The sequence below is a fragment of the Sminthopsis crassicaudata genome, chromosome 3 (genome assembly GCF_048593235.1).
Source record: "Sminthopsis crassicaudata isolate SCR6 chromosome 3, ASM4859323v1, whole genome shotgun sequence".
Lineage (NCBI taxonomy): Eukaryota > Metazoa > Chordata > Mammalia > Dasyuromorphia > Dasyuridae > Sminthopsis > Sminthopsis crassicaudata.
Window position 1 is genome coordinate 173,116,096 of NC_133619.1, and position 19,033 is coordinate 173,135,128.

A 19,033-nucleotide genomic window follows, 5' to 3' on the forward strand; every position below is an offset into this window, starting at 1 on the left:
CACAAAATAGCCTATCTTCCAGAGTTATTGAAGTCCAGCGGCAAGACAAAAGTTAAGCTGACTGACTGGGATTCAGTGGATAACCTTGGCATCTTCAGTAAGTGACCGAGCTCTGAGGATTCCACATTCTTGCTTCAGCTGCCTTCATGGCCCTTCTTTGTACACTTGGGACACACAACCCCCACTACATCACTGAGTTCATGGTCCTTTCAGTTGCCCTCAGTTTGGATTAGCTCATCTGCCAAGACAGTTTTACTAGGATGCGATTGCTGAGTCTTACAGATGCTTGGAGCCACAGATGCACACCAACTGTGGACGAACAAGTCCCCCAAAGGTCTCTGCAGCACAGGGGCTAGTGCTCCTTGAATAACCGTGCACTCCTTTGTATTGGTATAAGTAAGGTAGCTGGTGGTCACTCTTGGGCCCTTGGAGGTACCGGAAGGCTTAGGGACATCCTTTCCTACTAGAATTTTTTTGAGAGCTAAAGTGAAATAGGGTCTCTGAGCTACTAACCAAACTGTTCATCCATATCTGCAGTTCATATCATCACCATAGTTGCTCCCCCTATTAATAAGGATGAGAGGAAGCATTGTGCAACATTAGCTTTCTGGGCAATTCAGAGATTAAATGTAGGCTACGCTGAGAATTGGCATAAAAAAGTTGCTTCACTACAAACAGACTAAACAAAGCTGGAAGCAAAAGGCAGACAAAATTATTTGGAGATTGTAGAAAACATTTGCATTTCACCATATGATAGAATAGGTCAAGTTTTTTGCTCATTGATCCAAATCTTTTGAAAACTGGTTGTGTTCAGTCACAAAGAAACTTGGGTCGACATACTTTATTTCGGTACAAATATTTATGTAACGTGTACAGATAGTTTAGTTTTATATTATTAATGCCCAGATAAAAATATTTTCTTCAGAAATCAACAGGTAGATCACATTCTAAGTGGAAAACAGAATGATAATGATTTTGAATTATTTTTTAAAAAATCATTGTCAAGTTTAGTGAGAATGTGAATATTTATACCCACACATGAGAAAAGTAGTGAAAACTTGGTCATGTCCACTGTGGTGGAGACAGTTCTCTCAGCCAGTGCAAATGTAGGAGGAATGTGGAGTTAAAGACACAGATGGTTTATCCCTGAGCAAGTAGCTTTTCTCTGCAGTTCTTTCGAAGTTTAGTGATGGTGGCATTGGACAAACTTCCAGGTTCTGTAAATATTTTCTGAAATGGAAAAAAAAATTCTTAGGAAATGGTTTGCAGGTTCTTAACCTACCCATATTAGGTGAAGGATTTTTTTAGAAACAAGATTCAAAGAAGATGAGAAGAATGCGTGAGTGGGTTGACAACAGTTTGTACTGATAGAGTACCCATGTGGCAAGATCATAGATTCATTAAAATCCCTATCCTTAAACCTATTCACTAAGTAACAGACAATTACAAGTAAGTGATTCCTATAAATAAGTTCTAAATTCCTATTAACAATTTCTAAAGGGAATGAAATGGGGGCATGAGAACACATATAACTCATTTAAGATAAAACAACTTTTATTCTGTTTTCCTAGAGCATTTCCCCCATCTTATATTTGTCCCTTGCTTCCATTATTCACTAATACATAGAATTCCCTCTCCCAATTAGAAAGTTAGCTTGAATGGAAAGCAAGGCAGAGATCATTCCATTTAAAAAAAATAAAACTTTTTATCCCCTGGACATAGCATATAGTAGACATTTAATATTTACTGGAGAAATTAATGGACTCTAGATCTTTTATTGAATTAATAGTATCAAAAGTATATATAAATCTTATAGGAAGCACCCTCTTAATTCAAAACACTTTAGTTACAAAACATTAACAAAATGACTTGGTATGAAATTGTGGGAAGATGGAAATAAGTTAGGAACTAGAGGAACTTAGATCTGCCATAAATACTCCTCCATCCAGGTATAAAGTTTGAAAAATACACTGGAAGGAATAATAAAGAGAACAAAAGAGAAATAGCTAAAAGTTTCATCATTCCTAAAACCATACAAAAAGACTGCCAGAGTGCACATGCAGCTCAGATTCACAATGGCAGAGAGAGCCTTCACCCTCTGTATCCACAGCAAAAGGAACTATCAGGATAGCAACTAAGAAGCAAATTCCTGGGATCTTGCAGGAAGCTTGCTCCCAGGACAATCAGCATCTTACTGGGACCCCTCAGGGTCACAGCAAAAGATGGAACCACTTCTGGGTTCAGAACAAGGAGAAAGAAGGGGCCAAAACCAAGAGATTAAACCTCAAATCCAGGAATTCTTGCAGAAGGCTGTTCCCATTCTTAGTTACTACATCTAGGACTTGCCATCAAGAGGGGCTTGTCCATACAATCCAAAAGCAGAGAAAAAAATTTAAAAAGCATTTGTTAAGCACTTAGTATGTGCCAGTGGCACTCTGCTAGGTGCTGGGGATACAGACAGAAGCAAAGAAATCCTTGTTCTCTCATTTTAATGGGAGAGGACAGGACATAAGGGGAAATTAGAAAAAGAGAAGGGATATGTAGCATGGAGGGAAGATGGTCAGGAAATGGTATGGAGTCCTGGTTTCTATTAAGATAAGGTCAATAATCAGCTATCAGAACTAGGGAATGCAGAAGATGAGTACAATGTCCCAATCCAAAAACTGGCAGAAAATGAGTGTACAGAAGAAAATGACTCAACAATGAAAATATACTATAGATTGAAAGAAGCCCAAGAAATTAAAATAAAGAGTAACATCAAACAAGTCAAAGGAAATGCTCAGAGAAAAGAATGTTTTGGCCACAGGGAATACTAGAATAGCTGGTAGAAATGAAGTTAGAGATATACAGTGTAATGTTAAATGAAATGACAGGGAAGAAAGAATGGCAAGTAGAATAGGTTAGAACAGAAGGTCAAGAACCAGTCTCCCCAAAGATAAGAATGACTGAAACAAAATGTAATTTTATAAGAAAACAAAACTCTAAAAGAATAAAAAAATAGAAAAAATATAAATGATATACTATCAAAGCCAGATATATTTAGTAATTTAAGACTGAATACCTGAAAAACATGACCAAAAACCTGGGATTCCATATTTTAAGAAATTACAATCTTCATTATCTTCATCACTATATGCTGTACACATAAATTTTATAGATTTATTTATATAAAATGTTTATATATTATTTATAATTAAATGTATTTATACAAAATATTTTATGTATATATTTTATATTTAAACTATATGTATATTTATTAAATTTTATATAGTGCTTTAAAAGTAATTTGGAAGGTAGAGGTTACTATTCCTCTTTTACATATGATGAAACAAACTTAGTTCATTGATTTGTCCAAAATCACTTGGCTAATGAATATTTAAGATAGGATTCAAACTCAGGTCTTCTTGATCTTCAGTTCCAGTGCTATCTCATAAAGGAAAACTCATTTATTAGAGCCAGAGGACAATGAAAACAGAAGTGATCCACTGTCATCCTCCGAAAGAATTCCCAAAATAAAATGAAAAGTAGACAGCTAACATTTCTCTTTTTTAAAAGGGGGGAAAAAAGTTAAAATTGTGTTAAAGTAGTGATGAAATCGAAAGAGAAGAGCTGAACAAATCGACATATTTTCTGAAAGAATCAAATCTCAATCTATGAAAACACAGGGGGCCTTTTTTTCCCCCCCACCAAACCTGATCTTCAGGACAAGGGACCAATTTTCCAAATTACAAACTTTGGATAGCAAGAGCAAAATAAAACCCCAGAATAATGAAAAACTGTTGTATAAACAAGTCAAAAGGAAAAAAAAAAAGTATCAATGTGGGAAGGCGATATTGAGAAAAAGGAGAGGGCCAGGGAAAGAAGAGAGAAAGTAGAAGAGGGAGAGGGAAACAAGGAGGAAGAGAGGAGGAGGAGAGAGAGAAATGGAGATAGATGATAGGTGGAAGACATATAGATATCACAATGTGCCAGGCAAACATAGAATCACAGAATATCAGAATTAGAAGGAACCTGCTACATACATCTGACAAATTATCCAGTCTAAGCCAGACTTCCAAAGAGGGGGAAATCACTTCTTCCCAAAACTTAATACTTCATTCCACTTCTGAATGGCTAGAAAAGTATGCTAGGAAACTTTTTTTAATCTTAAATTTGCCTCTTTGCAACTTTTATCCACTATTTCTAATTCTGTCCCATGGGGCCAAGCAAGAAAAGAGAGTTTTTTAAAAACCCTTTTTCATGTGATAATCCCTCAAATACTTAAAGATAGTTATTATGTCTTGACTCCTCCCTACTCCATTTTCACTTATTCAGGCTAAATATCACTAATTTCTCCAAATGACCCTTGAATAAAATGAACTCAAGGCCTTTCATCATTTTGGATGACCTTACTCTTGATGTCCTTTGGCTCACTGATATCCATCTTAAAATATGATTTGGACCAACTATAATAGGTACTACCATCTCCTTGTTGCTACATTCCTGGTCTATCTCTCATTACAATCTAAATGGATCAAGTGATTTGAACTTATCATGGGCATCTAGGTGCTCTTTATCAAAAGTACCAAATTACTGTTAACCATTTTGTTTTCTCCTTTCCTGTCTAAGAATCATTATCATTAGCCAAGAAAATAAATAAAGATTAAGCAATACTTTCTTCTCTCTAAAATCACCAATGATCTCTTAATTGCAAAATCTAATTGAAAAAAAAATTTTTTTTTCAATCTGCATCCTTTTTGGTTCTCTCTTTGACCGCCTTTAATGTTATTGAGGATCCTCTTCTTGGTACTGTATTTTCCTCCTGGGTTTTTGTGACACTTTTATCTTCTGTTTCTCCTATTACCTGTTGAATCCTTCCTTTTCAATTTTCTTTGCAAGATCATCCAGATCACACTCACGAACCCTGGGTGCCCCGCAAAGATTCTGTCCTGAGCCTTTCTTTTTTAATTTAAGCTTTTTATTTACTAAACATGCATGGGTAATTTTTCAACATTGACCCTTACAAAACTTTGTGTTCCAAATTTTCCCTGCCTTCTCCCCACCCCCTCTCCTAGATGGCAGGTAGTCCAATACATGTTAAATATGTTAAAATATATGTTAAATCCACTATATGTGTATATATTTATATAGTTATATTACTGAGCCTTTCTTTGTAATTTCTCAATACTACGGTTTTTAGTGATCTCATCTGCTCCTGTGGAAAATGATCAGATTTAGACAGATACCTCCAAGTTCTCCTGATAGCCAGTCTTGAATCTCCAACTATTTACTGGGCAGTTTGAAGTAGATATCCCAGAAAGCTTAAACAAAACATGTCTAAAACTGAACTTATTTTCTTTTGCTCAAACCCCTCATCTCTTCCTAACATCACTATTCTTGTCAAAAAATATCACTATATCCTCCCCACCACAGTCAACCTAGGCTCATAACTTAGGATTTATCTTTGACTCTTCATTATTTCATTCCCGGTATCCAGTAAGTTTTCATGTCGCATCAATTCTGTCTTTGTAACATCTCTTGTATGTGTCCATTTCTCTTCCATCACTGCCATTACTCTTATCACCTCATGCCTGAACTACTAAAATCACTTTCTGGTGGATTACCTTCAGTCAAATCTCTCCCTACTCTAGTCAGCTGCCAAATTGATTTTTCTAAAGTGCAAGTCTCACTGTGTTATCCCCTTTTCTATAAAGTCAAGTAGCTTTCTATTATCTCCAGGATCAAATATAAAATCCTGTGTTAGGCTTTTAAATTCCTTCAAAATCTGGTCCCTTCTCTACATAATCTGGGATCTGGTGATACAGTCCCATTTAGTATTCCTCAAATGCAACATCCAACTCTAGGCATTTTCACAGATGCCCACCATATCTAAAATTCTCTTCTGTCTCCTGGCTTCCTTCTTTTAAGACTTCTGTAAGAAGTCTTTCTTAATCTTCTCTCTGGAACTATTCTCAATCTAATTCTTATGTAGATTTTTAAAAATTACATTTTATTTGTTTCAAACAGAAAAAAATCCACATTCTCCTTACTCCTCCCAAGTGAGAACAAAAGAAAAATAAGACTCTTTATAAACATATGTCATGCAAAGATAGTTTTCAACATTCATTCTTGCAAAACATTGTGTTCCAAATTTTTCTCCCTTACTCCCCACTTTTCCTCTTCCCTAGAAGAGTTGTAATCCAATAGAGGACAAGAAGTAATCCAATATAGGATAAATATGTACAATTCTTCTAAATATATTTCCATATTTATCATGCTGTCCAAGAAAAATTAGATTAAAAGGGGAAAAAAAGAAAGAAAAAAACAAGCAAGCAAACAACAACTACAAAAAAGGTGAAATTACTATATTGTGATCCACTCAATTTCTGAATGCAGATGGCTCTCTCCATCACAAGACATTGCTCTGAATCACCTCATTGTTGAAAAGAGCCATATACATTACATTTGATCATCATATAATCTTGTTGTTGTATACAATGTACTCTTGATTACTTCACTTAGCATCAGTTCATCTAAGTCTCTCCAGGCCTTCCTGAAATAAGTTTGTTGATCATTTCTTATGGAACAATAATATTCCATTCTATATGCATAACTTATTCAGCTATTCCCCAATTGATGATGAGTCAGTTTCCAATTCCTTGCCACAAACATTTTTCACATTATGATCTCTTTGGGATACAATTCCAGTACAGACATTGCTGGATCAAAAGGTACGCACAGTAGAAACATATAAAGGCAATCAAGAATTTCTATGTTGTCCATGTTCAAAAAATAATGGTTACATTATTTTGCAATCTTTCACCTCTATCAAGAAGTAGATAACATATTTTATTAAATGGTAATAAATGATGGTAAGAATTTTTCATCTTCCAAAATTGTTTGCTTTTACAAAATTATTGTCACTGTATAATTTGTTTTCCTTTCACTCTATATCAGTTCATACAAGTTTTCCTAGGATTTTCTGAAGCCATTTCATTTATCTTTCATTTATCATTTCTTACAGCACAACAGATTTCTATTTATATGCCACAACTTGCTGTTGTAGACCCTTAGATTCCCATTCCTTGACATTCCAAAAAAGAACTCTAAATATTTTTGTATACCTTAAAGTTTGTTTTGCTTAGGACTAATCCCTCTTTTAAATCCCTCTTTTTCTAATTCCTTTTACCTTCTCTCTATTTTCTCTAATAAATGAAATATATTTCTATATCCAACTAGATATGCATGTTTTCTTCCTTGTACATGTTTAAATGAGAACATCAATTGCTCTTCCCACCTCTTCATTGTTTGTATAGATGTCTACTAAAGCATCCTAATTACATAAGATGATTTTTCCTAACCTTCTTTCCCCTTACACTCCCTCTTCCCATGACCAGTATTTCCTCTTTCCCTGCCTTTCCATTCTTTATTTAATATCATGAAGACAAAACCAAACTACTCTCAGATCTTGCCTCTTTAGATTTCCTCTGTGACTCCGATGACAAGGTTTACTAGCTTCAAAAACAGTCTGTGCTTGTTTAGTCCTTTATTCATGTTTACCTTTTTATGATCCCCTTAATTCCTGTGTTTGAACTTGTCAAGATTAGGAGGAACCCTGTTTTTCCACAGCCAAGGCCCAGCAAGCAGGCTGTGCCCTGAGTTTGGCACAATAACAATCTTTTGCTCTCATTCTCTGGCAACATGCATTGCTCTGACCAGCAACAGGTGTTCTCTAAAGATTTATGATTTTCATGTTAATTGTAACTACTTAGATTTGCTGGACTTTCCTATTTCCTGGGGACCTGAGAGCCAGCAAAAAGTTATCAATAATACTTCCAGACAGTTTAACAATTCCCATACTTGCAATTGCTAAGTGAATCAAACCAAGATGTTGCACTCCTGTTCCTGCCACTTGAGACAATCAACTTAGAGATTGTTCCCACAGCACCCAAAAACACCTCCATTATCCCCAAAATGTCTGCGTGCATGGGCCTGCCATGGGAACTGTTTCCTTAAGACTTACGAATGCCTGTGTTGGGTCCCGCCTTTTGTGGTTTTCATGCAAAAAAGCTCTATTCCTACCACAAATCATAATCTCTCTTTTCTGGGGAACTTTGATTTTCAAACCTGTTTTCCTCACTGTAATTAAACTTTGATTCCTCCTGTCTCTAGCCTGCTTTGTTTGGCTTTGGCCTGTTACAATCGGGTTGACAAAATTAAAAGTTTCTTTGTAGCTTTGGTCTTTTCATCGGGAATGTTTGGAAATCTTCTATCCCATTAAAGAGCCATGTTTTCCCCTTCCGACATTATACTCAGTTTTGACAACTAAGTTATTCTTGGATGAAGTTTATATCCTTTCCCTTCTGGAACACTGTATTCCAAATACTTTGCTTCTTTATAGTAGTAACTGCCAAAAAATGTGTGATCCTACTGTAGGTCCTCAGTATTTGAATTCTTTTTTCCCCTGGCTGCTTGGGGTAATTTTTTTTTTTTTAAACTTAGAAACTATGGCTATGATATTCTTGAGAGTTTTCATTTGGGGAGTTTCTTTCGGGAGGTAACCACTATTTTTACTTTGCCCTCTTGTTCTAAAAGAGAGCTGCAGTTTTCTTTTAAGATTTCTTGAAATATGATGTTTGGGCTTTACTTTTAGTCATGATTTTCAGATGGTCTAATGATTTTTAATTTTTTTCTCCTTTTTCTGTTTTTCAAATTAGTTTTTGCTCTGAGATACCTTACATTTCTTTTTATTTTTTCAATTTCTTTGACTTTGTACTCAAGGTATGTTTTTCTCTGAGGCTTTGCTTGCAGATATTTTAGAATTATTTTCTTCTGGTTTATATTTTGAATTGCCCCACCATTATAATACCTATTTAGGGTAGAACTCTTTTTTAAATTTTTTTCATTCTGCCAGCCAACTTTCTCACTTTGGACTTGATGTTAGGGCTGTGCTGTGCTGCATTTTTAGAGGAAGGATTGGATGCTTTCTTAGTATATTGAGTACTGTTGTTCCAGAATTTCTGCAAAGGCTGTAGACCTGAAAGTTTTCAGTGCTTTCAAAGTGGTCTAACTGAGAGCAAAGATTAATTGCTTCTCTCTTGCTCTAAGCTCTGCAAGTTCCTGACCTGGTTTTCAGTCTGAGCAACAAAAGACTGCTGCTGAACTCAGCTTCTATCAGTCAGCTAGAAAGCTCTGTTGGTTCAGAGTGACAGAATTATACATTTCTCTTTGGTCTAAAATTCCTTCTTTTGTAGAGTAGGCTAGCTGCTAGAATTGAAACCCTGTTCTACTCTTAAAGTCTGGGGCACATAGTTGCTGTTTGCTTCTATTTTCTAGGTATATTACTCAGGATCTCCCTATAGGGGAATGCTAACCTATGTACAGGTTCACTTTGGAGCTCTGACTGAAAATGGGTCACCATTCACCAAAGATACCAATTTAGCATTTGTCCTTCTAATAGTATCCCATTGTGGGTCTGGGACTTCTTGCTCTGGTGCACAGACACTCCCTGGCCATGAAGTGATCCTCAACAGTCCTTCTCTCTCTTAGGCCCCATTATTCACATTCCCCATTATTCTCTGGCTACTTATGCTGGGCAAATGACTCACTGTGACTTTTTCTGGATTTTCTTAACAGGATTAAGTCTGGTATATTCAGATCTGTTTGGAGGAATTTTATGGAGGTGAGCTCAGTTGAAGTGCTTCCTACCACTCCACCACCTTAGCTTTCTATCCCATATATATTTTGCTTGTATGTAGTTGTTTGAATATTTTCTACATAAGAGTGAGCCTAAGAGTGCAGGCTGTTTTGCTTTTCTTTATATCACTAGCACAGTATCCATAACAGACCCTTAAATTACTGAGAAACAATTTCATCCCTTTTTTGATTCTCCTCTTTTTCCCCAGTAGAGTTTAGAACAACAAAAACATCTTTTTGATCAAGATTCCTTACTAGCCTCAGCTCATTCTGAGTTCCAACACTGTTAACATAATTCCTACAGAAATAATAGAAGATATTGGAGCCTTTCCTGATAATTATAGTACACGTAATTATAATTTGTAGATAGAAGAATACTGCATGAATCTTTGGAGTTATCTCCAAACAATTTATATGTCTAAATAACACTACTGGCAGAGGCTTCCTGCTAGCACAAAGGACCTAAATGCACTCTGGATACTTTATTCTCTGACTTGTTGCCCTGACAACAGCAGAATCTATAAAACTTCAGTATCTCTGGGCATCTACCAAGGATAGACTCCAACTCTCCTTACAAGCACTCAGGTTAACAAAGCTTCCAAATGCAAAGTGAAGTATATAGAAAAGACTGTTACCCAAGTCCATAGCCAGAGTCAATTGGATTCATTATTCTATATGTCACGATGTTTCCAGAAACTTAGACAATTTCTATGATGTACAATTCTGTCGTTAGTAAGGGCCCCAAATTCAAAAGACTGAGTTTTGCTCCTATACGGCTGTGCTCTTTTCCGCCCTTTCATCTACTCCCCCTCCAAGCTCCCAAGAGGATATTTTACCAGCAGTTCTAGTCACTGCCCCCATGTAGTTCTTACGTCACAGGGGTCTCTTTGTTATTGCCATCACTCAGTTCTACTGCTATCCTCAGTTTAATTCTTTTCTCTTTAAGCAACTAACTTTTTATTATTTGATCTATGGAATGAATCTCAAAGTATGACATCTCTTTTATCCCCCTAGCTTTTAAAATTTTTCTGTTTTGTTTTTGTTTTAAACCTTCAGGCTCTACAGCCCACTCTGCACATACATGGCTTTTTTAGGTAGCTGGGGAAACTCCCTCCTTCCATTCTGGATACAATGACTCATTCATGGTGAATCTATCCCACTTGCCTCTTCTAGAAGTCGGACCATGTACCACCTCTTTGCATCAGCAGATTCCAATGAATCAATCAATTATTTTCTGGTTTCCTTTAACACAGAAGACCCCTCACTTTTTATTGAAAATGCTCCAAAAGAGAAGTGAGAATGGGGAATCTGGTACTTATAGAAGGTGTACTTACCATATCTACACTATATATGATTTAAAATTTAACCAATAACTTCTGGCAAACTGAAATTAGAAATATGTTCTTAAAGTGAACTAATATTTCAATGATTTAGACATATTTTTCTTTAACTTTTATGTCTATACTCTATTTCTTGCCCAAATTTCCTCCCTGATTTCTCCCTGATTCCCAAAGGCTATATCATCATAGCACAAGCTCTAGCAGGTCCTAACGAAGCTGCAAAAATTTTGAGCATGGATCTCTAGATGGACTGATTATGTCTGTTGCTTAAAAACTAACTTATTTAAATTCAAGTTATCTACCAACTTACAGTGGAATAGTGAGGTGGGTTCATCTTAAAAATACTTATATTAACAAAATTATGTACCCTTGTAGTTGGTGCTTTATTTATTTAGTGGGAGAAGTATTTCCAGACTCTTTTGCTTATTTCACTTTGCTTCAGTTGATATAAAGTCTACCTATGTTTCTCTATATTTTTCATATTCATCATTTCTTAGAGCACAGCAATGTTATTCTACATACCATAAATTATACTGTCATTTCTCAATAGATATAAATGGCCAGATTTATAGTATTTAGTTTACTACTAACAAGAAAACTACAATAAGCATTTTTGTGATTATAGGAACTTTTGTCTTATCTTTAACCTCCTTGGAGAAGTTAGTAATAGGATCTCTTAGTCAAAGGGTAAGAACATTTTAGAAACTTTCTTATAATAATTCCCTATTTCTTTCCAAAATAGTTGGATTAATTTGAAGCTTCACCAATTGGCATATTATAGTACCCATCTTTCCATCATTAACTAACTCCATCTTTTGCAATACTCTTTTCTTAAACACTCACATGTATAGTATTCTTTTGAGAAACCCAATAAAAAATCTTACTGAGTACTGCATTAATTAAATTAGTTAAAGAATTAAAGACAAATATTAGGGGGATAGTTTTAAAGCCACTGGTAAGGCTGAATGCAAGGGCTACCAGAGAAGTTCAGGGTCCCTCCCTTCTATTAAGTTCTTCCTGACAAAAAAACAGGCCTGATGGGATGAAAGCCAACTCCTAAGACAACTAAAAAGACTGGTGGCGTTAGCTTTCACTCCTAGGACTGCACTGTCACTCTGCTGAGGAAGAAGCAGCAGGAACTGAAACTTCCAAGGAGCTTCACAATTTCGTCTCCCAAGGCAAACTGGTGTATTGTCATCTTGACTTTCTCCTTTATGAAGCCACAAAAAATTGTGATTGTCCATCTGGAAGCCAAATTTAACCTGAGAACACTTACATAAGCCCCTTAGAGAAGTTGGAACCTGTGCTAACTTACTCTAAATAGTCCTTTAATAGACCCTGCAGCTGACAGTGTATTATGATTTGCATCTTACTTAACAACCACTCATGTCTCCTCGTGCTATAAGAGTACTACCTATGTTCTACTTTGTTCATCTCATTAGCATTGGGATTTAAATGACTACAGTATTTCTCTAAGATTGCCTTCTAAGGGAGGAAGGATATTGCAGTCTGCATTTATGTGGGAGCACCAACACCCATGAAGTTCTGCATCCTTGAAATAGCACAGTATTATCTCTTTTAAACACACCTTTAAAAAGCAACTAAGATTTTTTTTTTCTCCAACAAGGAATCCAATCTTGTCTTGAACAAAAGTGTCCTGAATAGGGTTGGATTACTCCAAAGAATCAGGCCAGGAAGATTTCCATGACGCCAGGCCCCAAGGTAGAATTTCCAGTCAGGATCCCAGCTACTCCATTTCTCCCATCCTCCTCCCCTATTCTTGACGGTTTTGTTTTAGTTTCTTAACTGATTGTACTGTATCTATAATGGCATACTTAGCAATACTGTGAACTCTCAATTTTCCATAAGAAGCAGGACAAAATTAAATCCACTGAAATCTAGTCAACGGTTCTCCTGCCCTCCCCAAGATTTTTGAGAGATGCAACATAATAAATAAGTCTTTATTTTAGTTTTTTCTTTGCAGCATCCTTCTTCTACCACTACTTCATCCCCTACATAAAGTTAGAACTTATACCTTCCCATGAAGTAAGTATGAAGAAATTGTGCAAATTTACCCTAGAGGACTTCCAAGGGAGGAAAGTAATTTGGCAATATAGTTCAATTGAGCTCTCTCAATATTCTCCTCCAAGTGACTTTAAAATAACTCCTCAGACTGAATTCTAGAGTTGGCAGGACCAAGAAAAGATCAGAGTGAGATATTCCTCCAGTTCAACACAGCTTAGCAAGTTGGAAAGAGAGATCTATGATACGGGGGTGAAGATCAGTCTGGAGAGTGGGGGGACAGCAATGGTGGAACTAGAAGGTGGGGAAAGGAGCAGCAACAGCTTAAGAAGCTCTCAAGCTAGAGACAGTAAAGGTTCCTGGCAAACAGACAGAAAGAGGTTCCAGGGGACCCTTGTGCTAGCACTGCATGCGGGACCAGATACTGTTTGGCAACTCCATTGCCTACAACAACTTTTGGATCATAGTTCGAGGGAGGAGAGGAGCATTTTCAGTTGAGAAAGGGGAAACCCTGAGGAGCAGTATCATTTTGGTGACTAGGAATCAGGGACTTAAGAAACAAATTAATTGCAATTCCAAGAGATCAGGGACTCACTCACTCTAAGAAACAGAGTGCAGAGCAGAAGAGTGATGATCACACTTCCCCCTGGATCACACCACTTGGAAGCACCCCAAACTTCCAAATCCCCAGAACTAGCTCTGAAAATAACAGTGCAGGAAAAGCCTGAAGCTTGAGATAATTCCCTTCACACTTATTTTTCTCACCAATTTAAAAAAGGGGAAAAAAAAGAGACGATTAACTAATTCCTTAAATTAAAATAACAAATATGCCTAGTCAAGCAAAACAAATTTCTATATTGGCCCTATAAAACTATTTCTCTCATTTTGCACCTTAAATCTATCTTCTTCTTTGAGGAAGTGAGTAACCTATTTCATTATGGATCCTCCAAAATTATGGCTGGTCATTAGGTTAATCAGAGTTGTTTGTCTCTATAATACCTAAAACTTCTTATACTTTATACCAATTTTTTCTACAACTCTAAAGCATATGCTGATGAATGGCAAATTACCTAAGCAACAGAATGAGGAAAAGAAGCAAAAATCTATATAGCTTATCGTTTAGATGTGGTCTCTGAAGAAATAAAGCACTGATGAAAATATGAGTATAGTGTAATTTAAAATATGAGTATAGTGAAACTTGGAGAAAAAAAATTAGAGGTCAACAAAATTTTAAAAATATAAAAATCATTCTTAGCTTATAGGGCAAAAATAGGCAGAGGGACTGGATTAAGCCTGTGAACTGTAGTTTTCCTAGTTCTGGTCTAACACATTATTTGCAAAGGACATCTACTATAGTCTCTTCTTTCAGATTAAGCATGAAAAAAAAAAAAAAGTTTACCTGCATGAATGTATGACATTCGGTAACAAATGGCCCCTTTGTGACCTGTTTAAATTTTTCACATATATCTGGGAAATTAGTGGCTTCCAAAATAGAGGCTTGGTGTTGTTTAATTAATGTTAAGGCCACACGAAAGATAATTTTTGAACCCTCATAGAATAAACAATCCCAAATTCGGAGTACAGTCTGCAGAAAAACAAAATTGGAAAAACAGACCACCTAATTATAATGTAATTATTACATATAATATGTACAATATATATTGTATTATATATTATATGCATTATAATATAAATATTACACACAAATTATTATATATAAGAAGAGTTAAATATATGCCTGAGGATTTTTAAAATGCTAAGGAAATATCATAGTGAAATGCATTTAAGTCCTTACCTCTACTGGGAGGATATCAATAAATAAACAAATAAACCATCGGGAAACTACTAAGGTCCACATGACATTATGTCGATCCATTAAGTTTGCCACAGATGGGATTTTCATCTTCACAAGCTCACCAAGAACTTCTTGATCTGTTTTCAAACCCATCATTGCAGGACTATAGTAATCTTTGACAGAAAGAATGGAGAAAAAAAATAATGTCATTGAATATCATATATTCTTTAAGAAAGGAGTATCAATTTAATCATAAAAACCACAGGATTTCAGAGTTAAAGGACAACTCAGTACAGTTCTCTTCTTTCATAGATGAAAAAAATAAAGCCCAGAGAGTTTTAAGTATATTGACTTTGGCAGAACCGAGATTAAAATCCAGACTCCAAATCCAATACTATTTGGGCTCACAATAGCCATTATTTCCCCTTGTTAACTTTAATACATCTCCTTTGTTTATTAAACTTTTAAAAACAAAATTAGCAACATGGGACACACCTTCAATGACAAAATTAAAGGAAGAACTATGTGAAGGACTCTCCCAGACCCTTCACAGAAAACTAACACTGTTTTGATCTTAAAATCAAACAGACTTCAATAACCACAACTACTTCTTGAAATGACCACTGGGGGGAATACTGGTGCTTTAAAAACAAAGTATGCTTTCAGCCATGCACTCACTCATTTATTTGGTGCCTACAAGCTGTAGCTGATGTCTTTCTTCCTAAGGGGAGAGATGAACATAGGCTTGAATTTTCTGAATGCTGGGCAATTCAATTTCAGTTGTAAATTTGGGGAGGGGGTGTGCAAATTGCTTTCATTGGAGTTAATAGGCAACTTACTATGACAGTTTTCAGAGGGAATTTCCAGAGGAAAACCCTCAAAACACTGCAGCTCAACTTGAAAAGTAGGAGAAAAGGATACTAAGGGAATCATACAGTGACTGGTCCAAAGGATCTGTATTTTGTTTGTGTTCCTGCTGAAGGTGGTCACTCTTTTCATATGTTACCCCTGAAAACTGATCTCCTTATTAGAAGAAAAATTATTTTGATTTTAATAGAGAAGATAAAGAATTTCTAGACAAGAAGAAATAAATAAATCAGAAAGTAAATATGAAAGAAAGATTTTGAAGAGGTGATGGGAATAAAATAAGGGTTAAGCAGAAGAATGGGACAGAAGAAAAGAAATACTGCAGTAATGGAGAAACAGATTTGTTAAACCCATCCCAAAGAGGATAAATTTAGACTTTTGATGAGATTGCACTCTATTGCCAAGAAAGGATAGTGATGTAGAAAAGGTTAATAAAGAAGATTAAACTTATAGATTTGTCTTCTGCAAATTCCGGGGAGTTGGTTGTTAAGCATTTACAAGAACACAATTCCTAGAATCTAGAAGGAACAAAGAATTCTACTGTGGAGCAGGGAGTATTTATATAGCACCTATTATGCACCAGGCAAGGTGCTAAGCATTTTTAACTCATAACAATCTTTAAAGGTAGATGTTATCATCCCCATTTTTATAGTTGAGGAAACTGGGACAACAAGAGATTGTGAAATACCCAATGTCACACATCTAGTAAGAGTCTGAGACCAGATTTGATACATTTCCTCAAGTTGATGCTGATCCATCCAGTAATACATTAAAAAAGAAAAGAAGTCATTAAAAATGTTTAATCTGGAGAAGGAAAGACTTACATGGAACATGATAGCTGTCTTCAAATATCTAAAGATTTGCTATCCAGAGGATGAATTAGGCTGGCTTTGTTCAGCATCAGAGTATAGGATTGGGAGCAATGGGTAGCAATTATATAGTGAGGCAGATTTTGACTCAACATAAGTAAACATTTCTAAACTGGAATTGCCTTCATTTTAAAGATTTTGAGCTTACCACAACTTCCATCTTTATAAATTGACGGTGGATGACTGTTGATAGAGTATTGTGGAATCAATTTCTTACACTGAGTGGGAGATTAGATTAGTAATAACAGTTCACATTATACACAGTAACAGCAAGATTATGTGATGATCAACTGTGATAGATTTGACTCTTCTCAATAATGCAGTGATTCAGAGTAGTTCCAATGGACTTGTGATGGAAAGTGCCATCCGCATCCAGAGGGAGAACTATGTAAACTGAAAGTGGATTGAAGCACAGTCTTTTCATCTTTTTCTCCCTATTTCTCATGTTTTTTTCTCTTTTGGTCTGATTTTTCTTGCACTTGATAAATATGGAAATGTTTAGAAGAACTGCACATATTTAACCTATATCAGATTGCTTGCTGTCTTGGGGAGGAGGAAACTAAGGGAGGAAGAGAGAAAACTCTGGGACACTAAGTCTTACAAAAATGAATTTGAAAACTATCTTTACATGTATTAGGAAAATAAAATGCTTTTGAGAAAAAAGAAGAAAAATAATAATAGCAATTCATATTTAAATCATCTGTGATTTTAAAATGCTAAGCAAAACAGAAATAAAAGAGAAATAGCGTCTGTCCTCCTGGAACATATATCTTACTGGGGGAGGCACATATGTGCATATACATGTATAATAAAATAGCTACCAGGTGATTTTCAAGGAGAAGGAACAAACAGCCAAGAGAAATCAAGAAAGGCTTGATAAGTGAATAGTGATTATAAAAAGAGAGATGCATACTGCATTCCGAGCACAAGGAAAAGCCAACTCAAAGGCATGAAGATGGATAATGGAGTCAGGGTATATGAAGAGCAGTAAGAAAACAAATGGCTCCTTTTTATTCTTCAAAATGTCCCAGTGGCAATAGGGGCATAGCTTAACAAATTGTGATATATGAATACAGTGGTATACTATTGCTCTACAAGAAATGATGCACAGGCAGATGTTAGAAAAATCTGATGCTGAGTAAAGTGAGCAGAAATAAGAGAACACTGTATACAGTAACAGCAACACTATACAGATGATCAACTTTGATAGACTTTGCTCTTCTCAGCAATACAATAACTTTAGACAATTCTAAAAGATTCACCATGGAGAATACTATCTCCATATCTAGGGAAAGAACCATGGAGTCTGAAGGCAAATTGAAGTATACTATTTTCACTTTTTTTCCTCTTGTTCTGATTCTTTTTTTTCACAACATGACTAATGTGTAATAATAATAAATACATTTATACATAATAAATACATTTATTATGATTGTACATGTATCGCCTATATTGATTGCTATCTTGGGGAGGGCAGTGAGAAAAAAATGGAAATCAAAATTTTATAAAAGTAATGACAAAAACTAGTAAATTAAAAAAAAAAAAGGACAAAAAAAAGTAGAAGACAAAAATCTCTCAAGTTAAGGGGAAAAAATATATCTTTCACCAAAGGAGAAGATAGAGGCAATTACAAAAGATAAAATAGTTAACTTTAATTACCTGAAACTGCATCTAAAATAAGAAGGAAAGTGGTTCAAAGAGAAAAAAAATCTTTGTATGAAATTTTCCTAATAGATATTCAAGATACATTTAAAAAATGTGAGTGGATAGCCATTAGTTGGGGAATGGCTGAATAAATTATGGTATATGAATGTAATATATATATAAAAGTTTCATAAGAAATGATAAGCAGGCTGATTTCAGGAAAGCTTGGAAAGATTTATGTGAACTGATGCTGAATGAAGTGAGCAGAATTAAGATAACATTGTACATTAACAAGATAATATGATGATCAACTGTAATAAATTTGATTCTTAATAATGTGATGATTCAAAACAATTACAATAGACTTGGGATGGAGAATGCCATCTCCAGAGAGAGAACTATGGAGACTGAGTATGGAGCGAATCATTGTATTTTCACTTTTTTATTGTATGTTTTTCTCGTGGTTTTTTCCCTTTTGATCTGATTTTTGCACAACATTACAAATATGGAAATATGTTTGAAAGGACTGCACATATTTAACCTATTTCTGATTGCTTTTTGTCTTAGGGAGAGGGGAGATAAGAGAGGGAGAAAAATTTGAAATGCAAAATCTTACAAAAATGAACGTTGAAAACTATCTTTACATGTATTTGGAAAAATAAAACACTATTGAGGGGGGGAAAAAAATGTCCCAGTGGTACAATGCAAAGTTTTGAGGTTAAAAAGAAAGGCAAAGGGGCAGCTAGGTGGCGCAGTGGATAGAGCACCAGCCTTGAGTTCAGGAGGACCAGAGTTCAAATCTGGTCTCAGACACTTAACAA

At 35.5% G+C, this 19,033-nt stretch overlaps 1 protein-coding gene across 3 annotated transcripts in view; it reads right to left on the reverse strand.

The window, feature by feature from the left end:
- Positions 1 to 826: 826 nt before the first annotated feature.
- Positions 827 to 19,033, reverse strand: part of GRTP1 (growth hormone regulated TBC protein 1) — a 68,303-nt gene continuing 50,096 nt past the window's right edge. For all 3 annotated transcript variants that reach the window (XM_074299578.1, XM_074299579.1, XM_074299577.1), the window contains 3 exons: positions 14,833 to 15,005; positions 14,437 to 14,622; positions 827 to 1,230 (listed from right to left, as the gene is read on the reverse strand). In XM_074299578.1, coding sequence (XP_074155679.1) covers positions 1,141 to 1,230; positions 14,437 to 14,622; positions 14,833 to 15,005 — 449 coding nt within the window. In that variant the 3' untranslated portion in view covers positions 827 to 1,140. The remainder of the gene's footprint in view (positions 1,231 to 14,436; positions 14,623 to 14,832; positions 15,006 to 19,033) is intronic.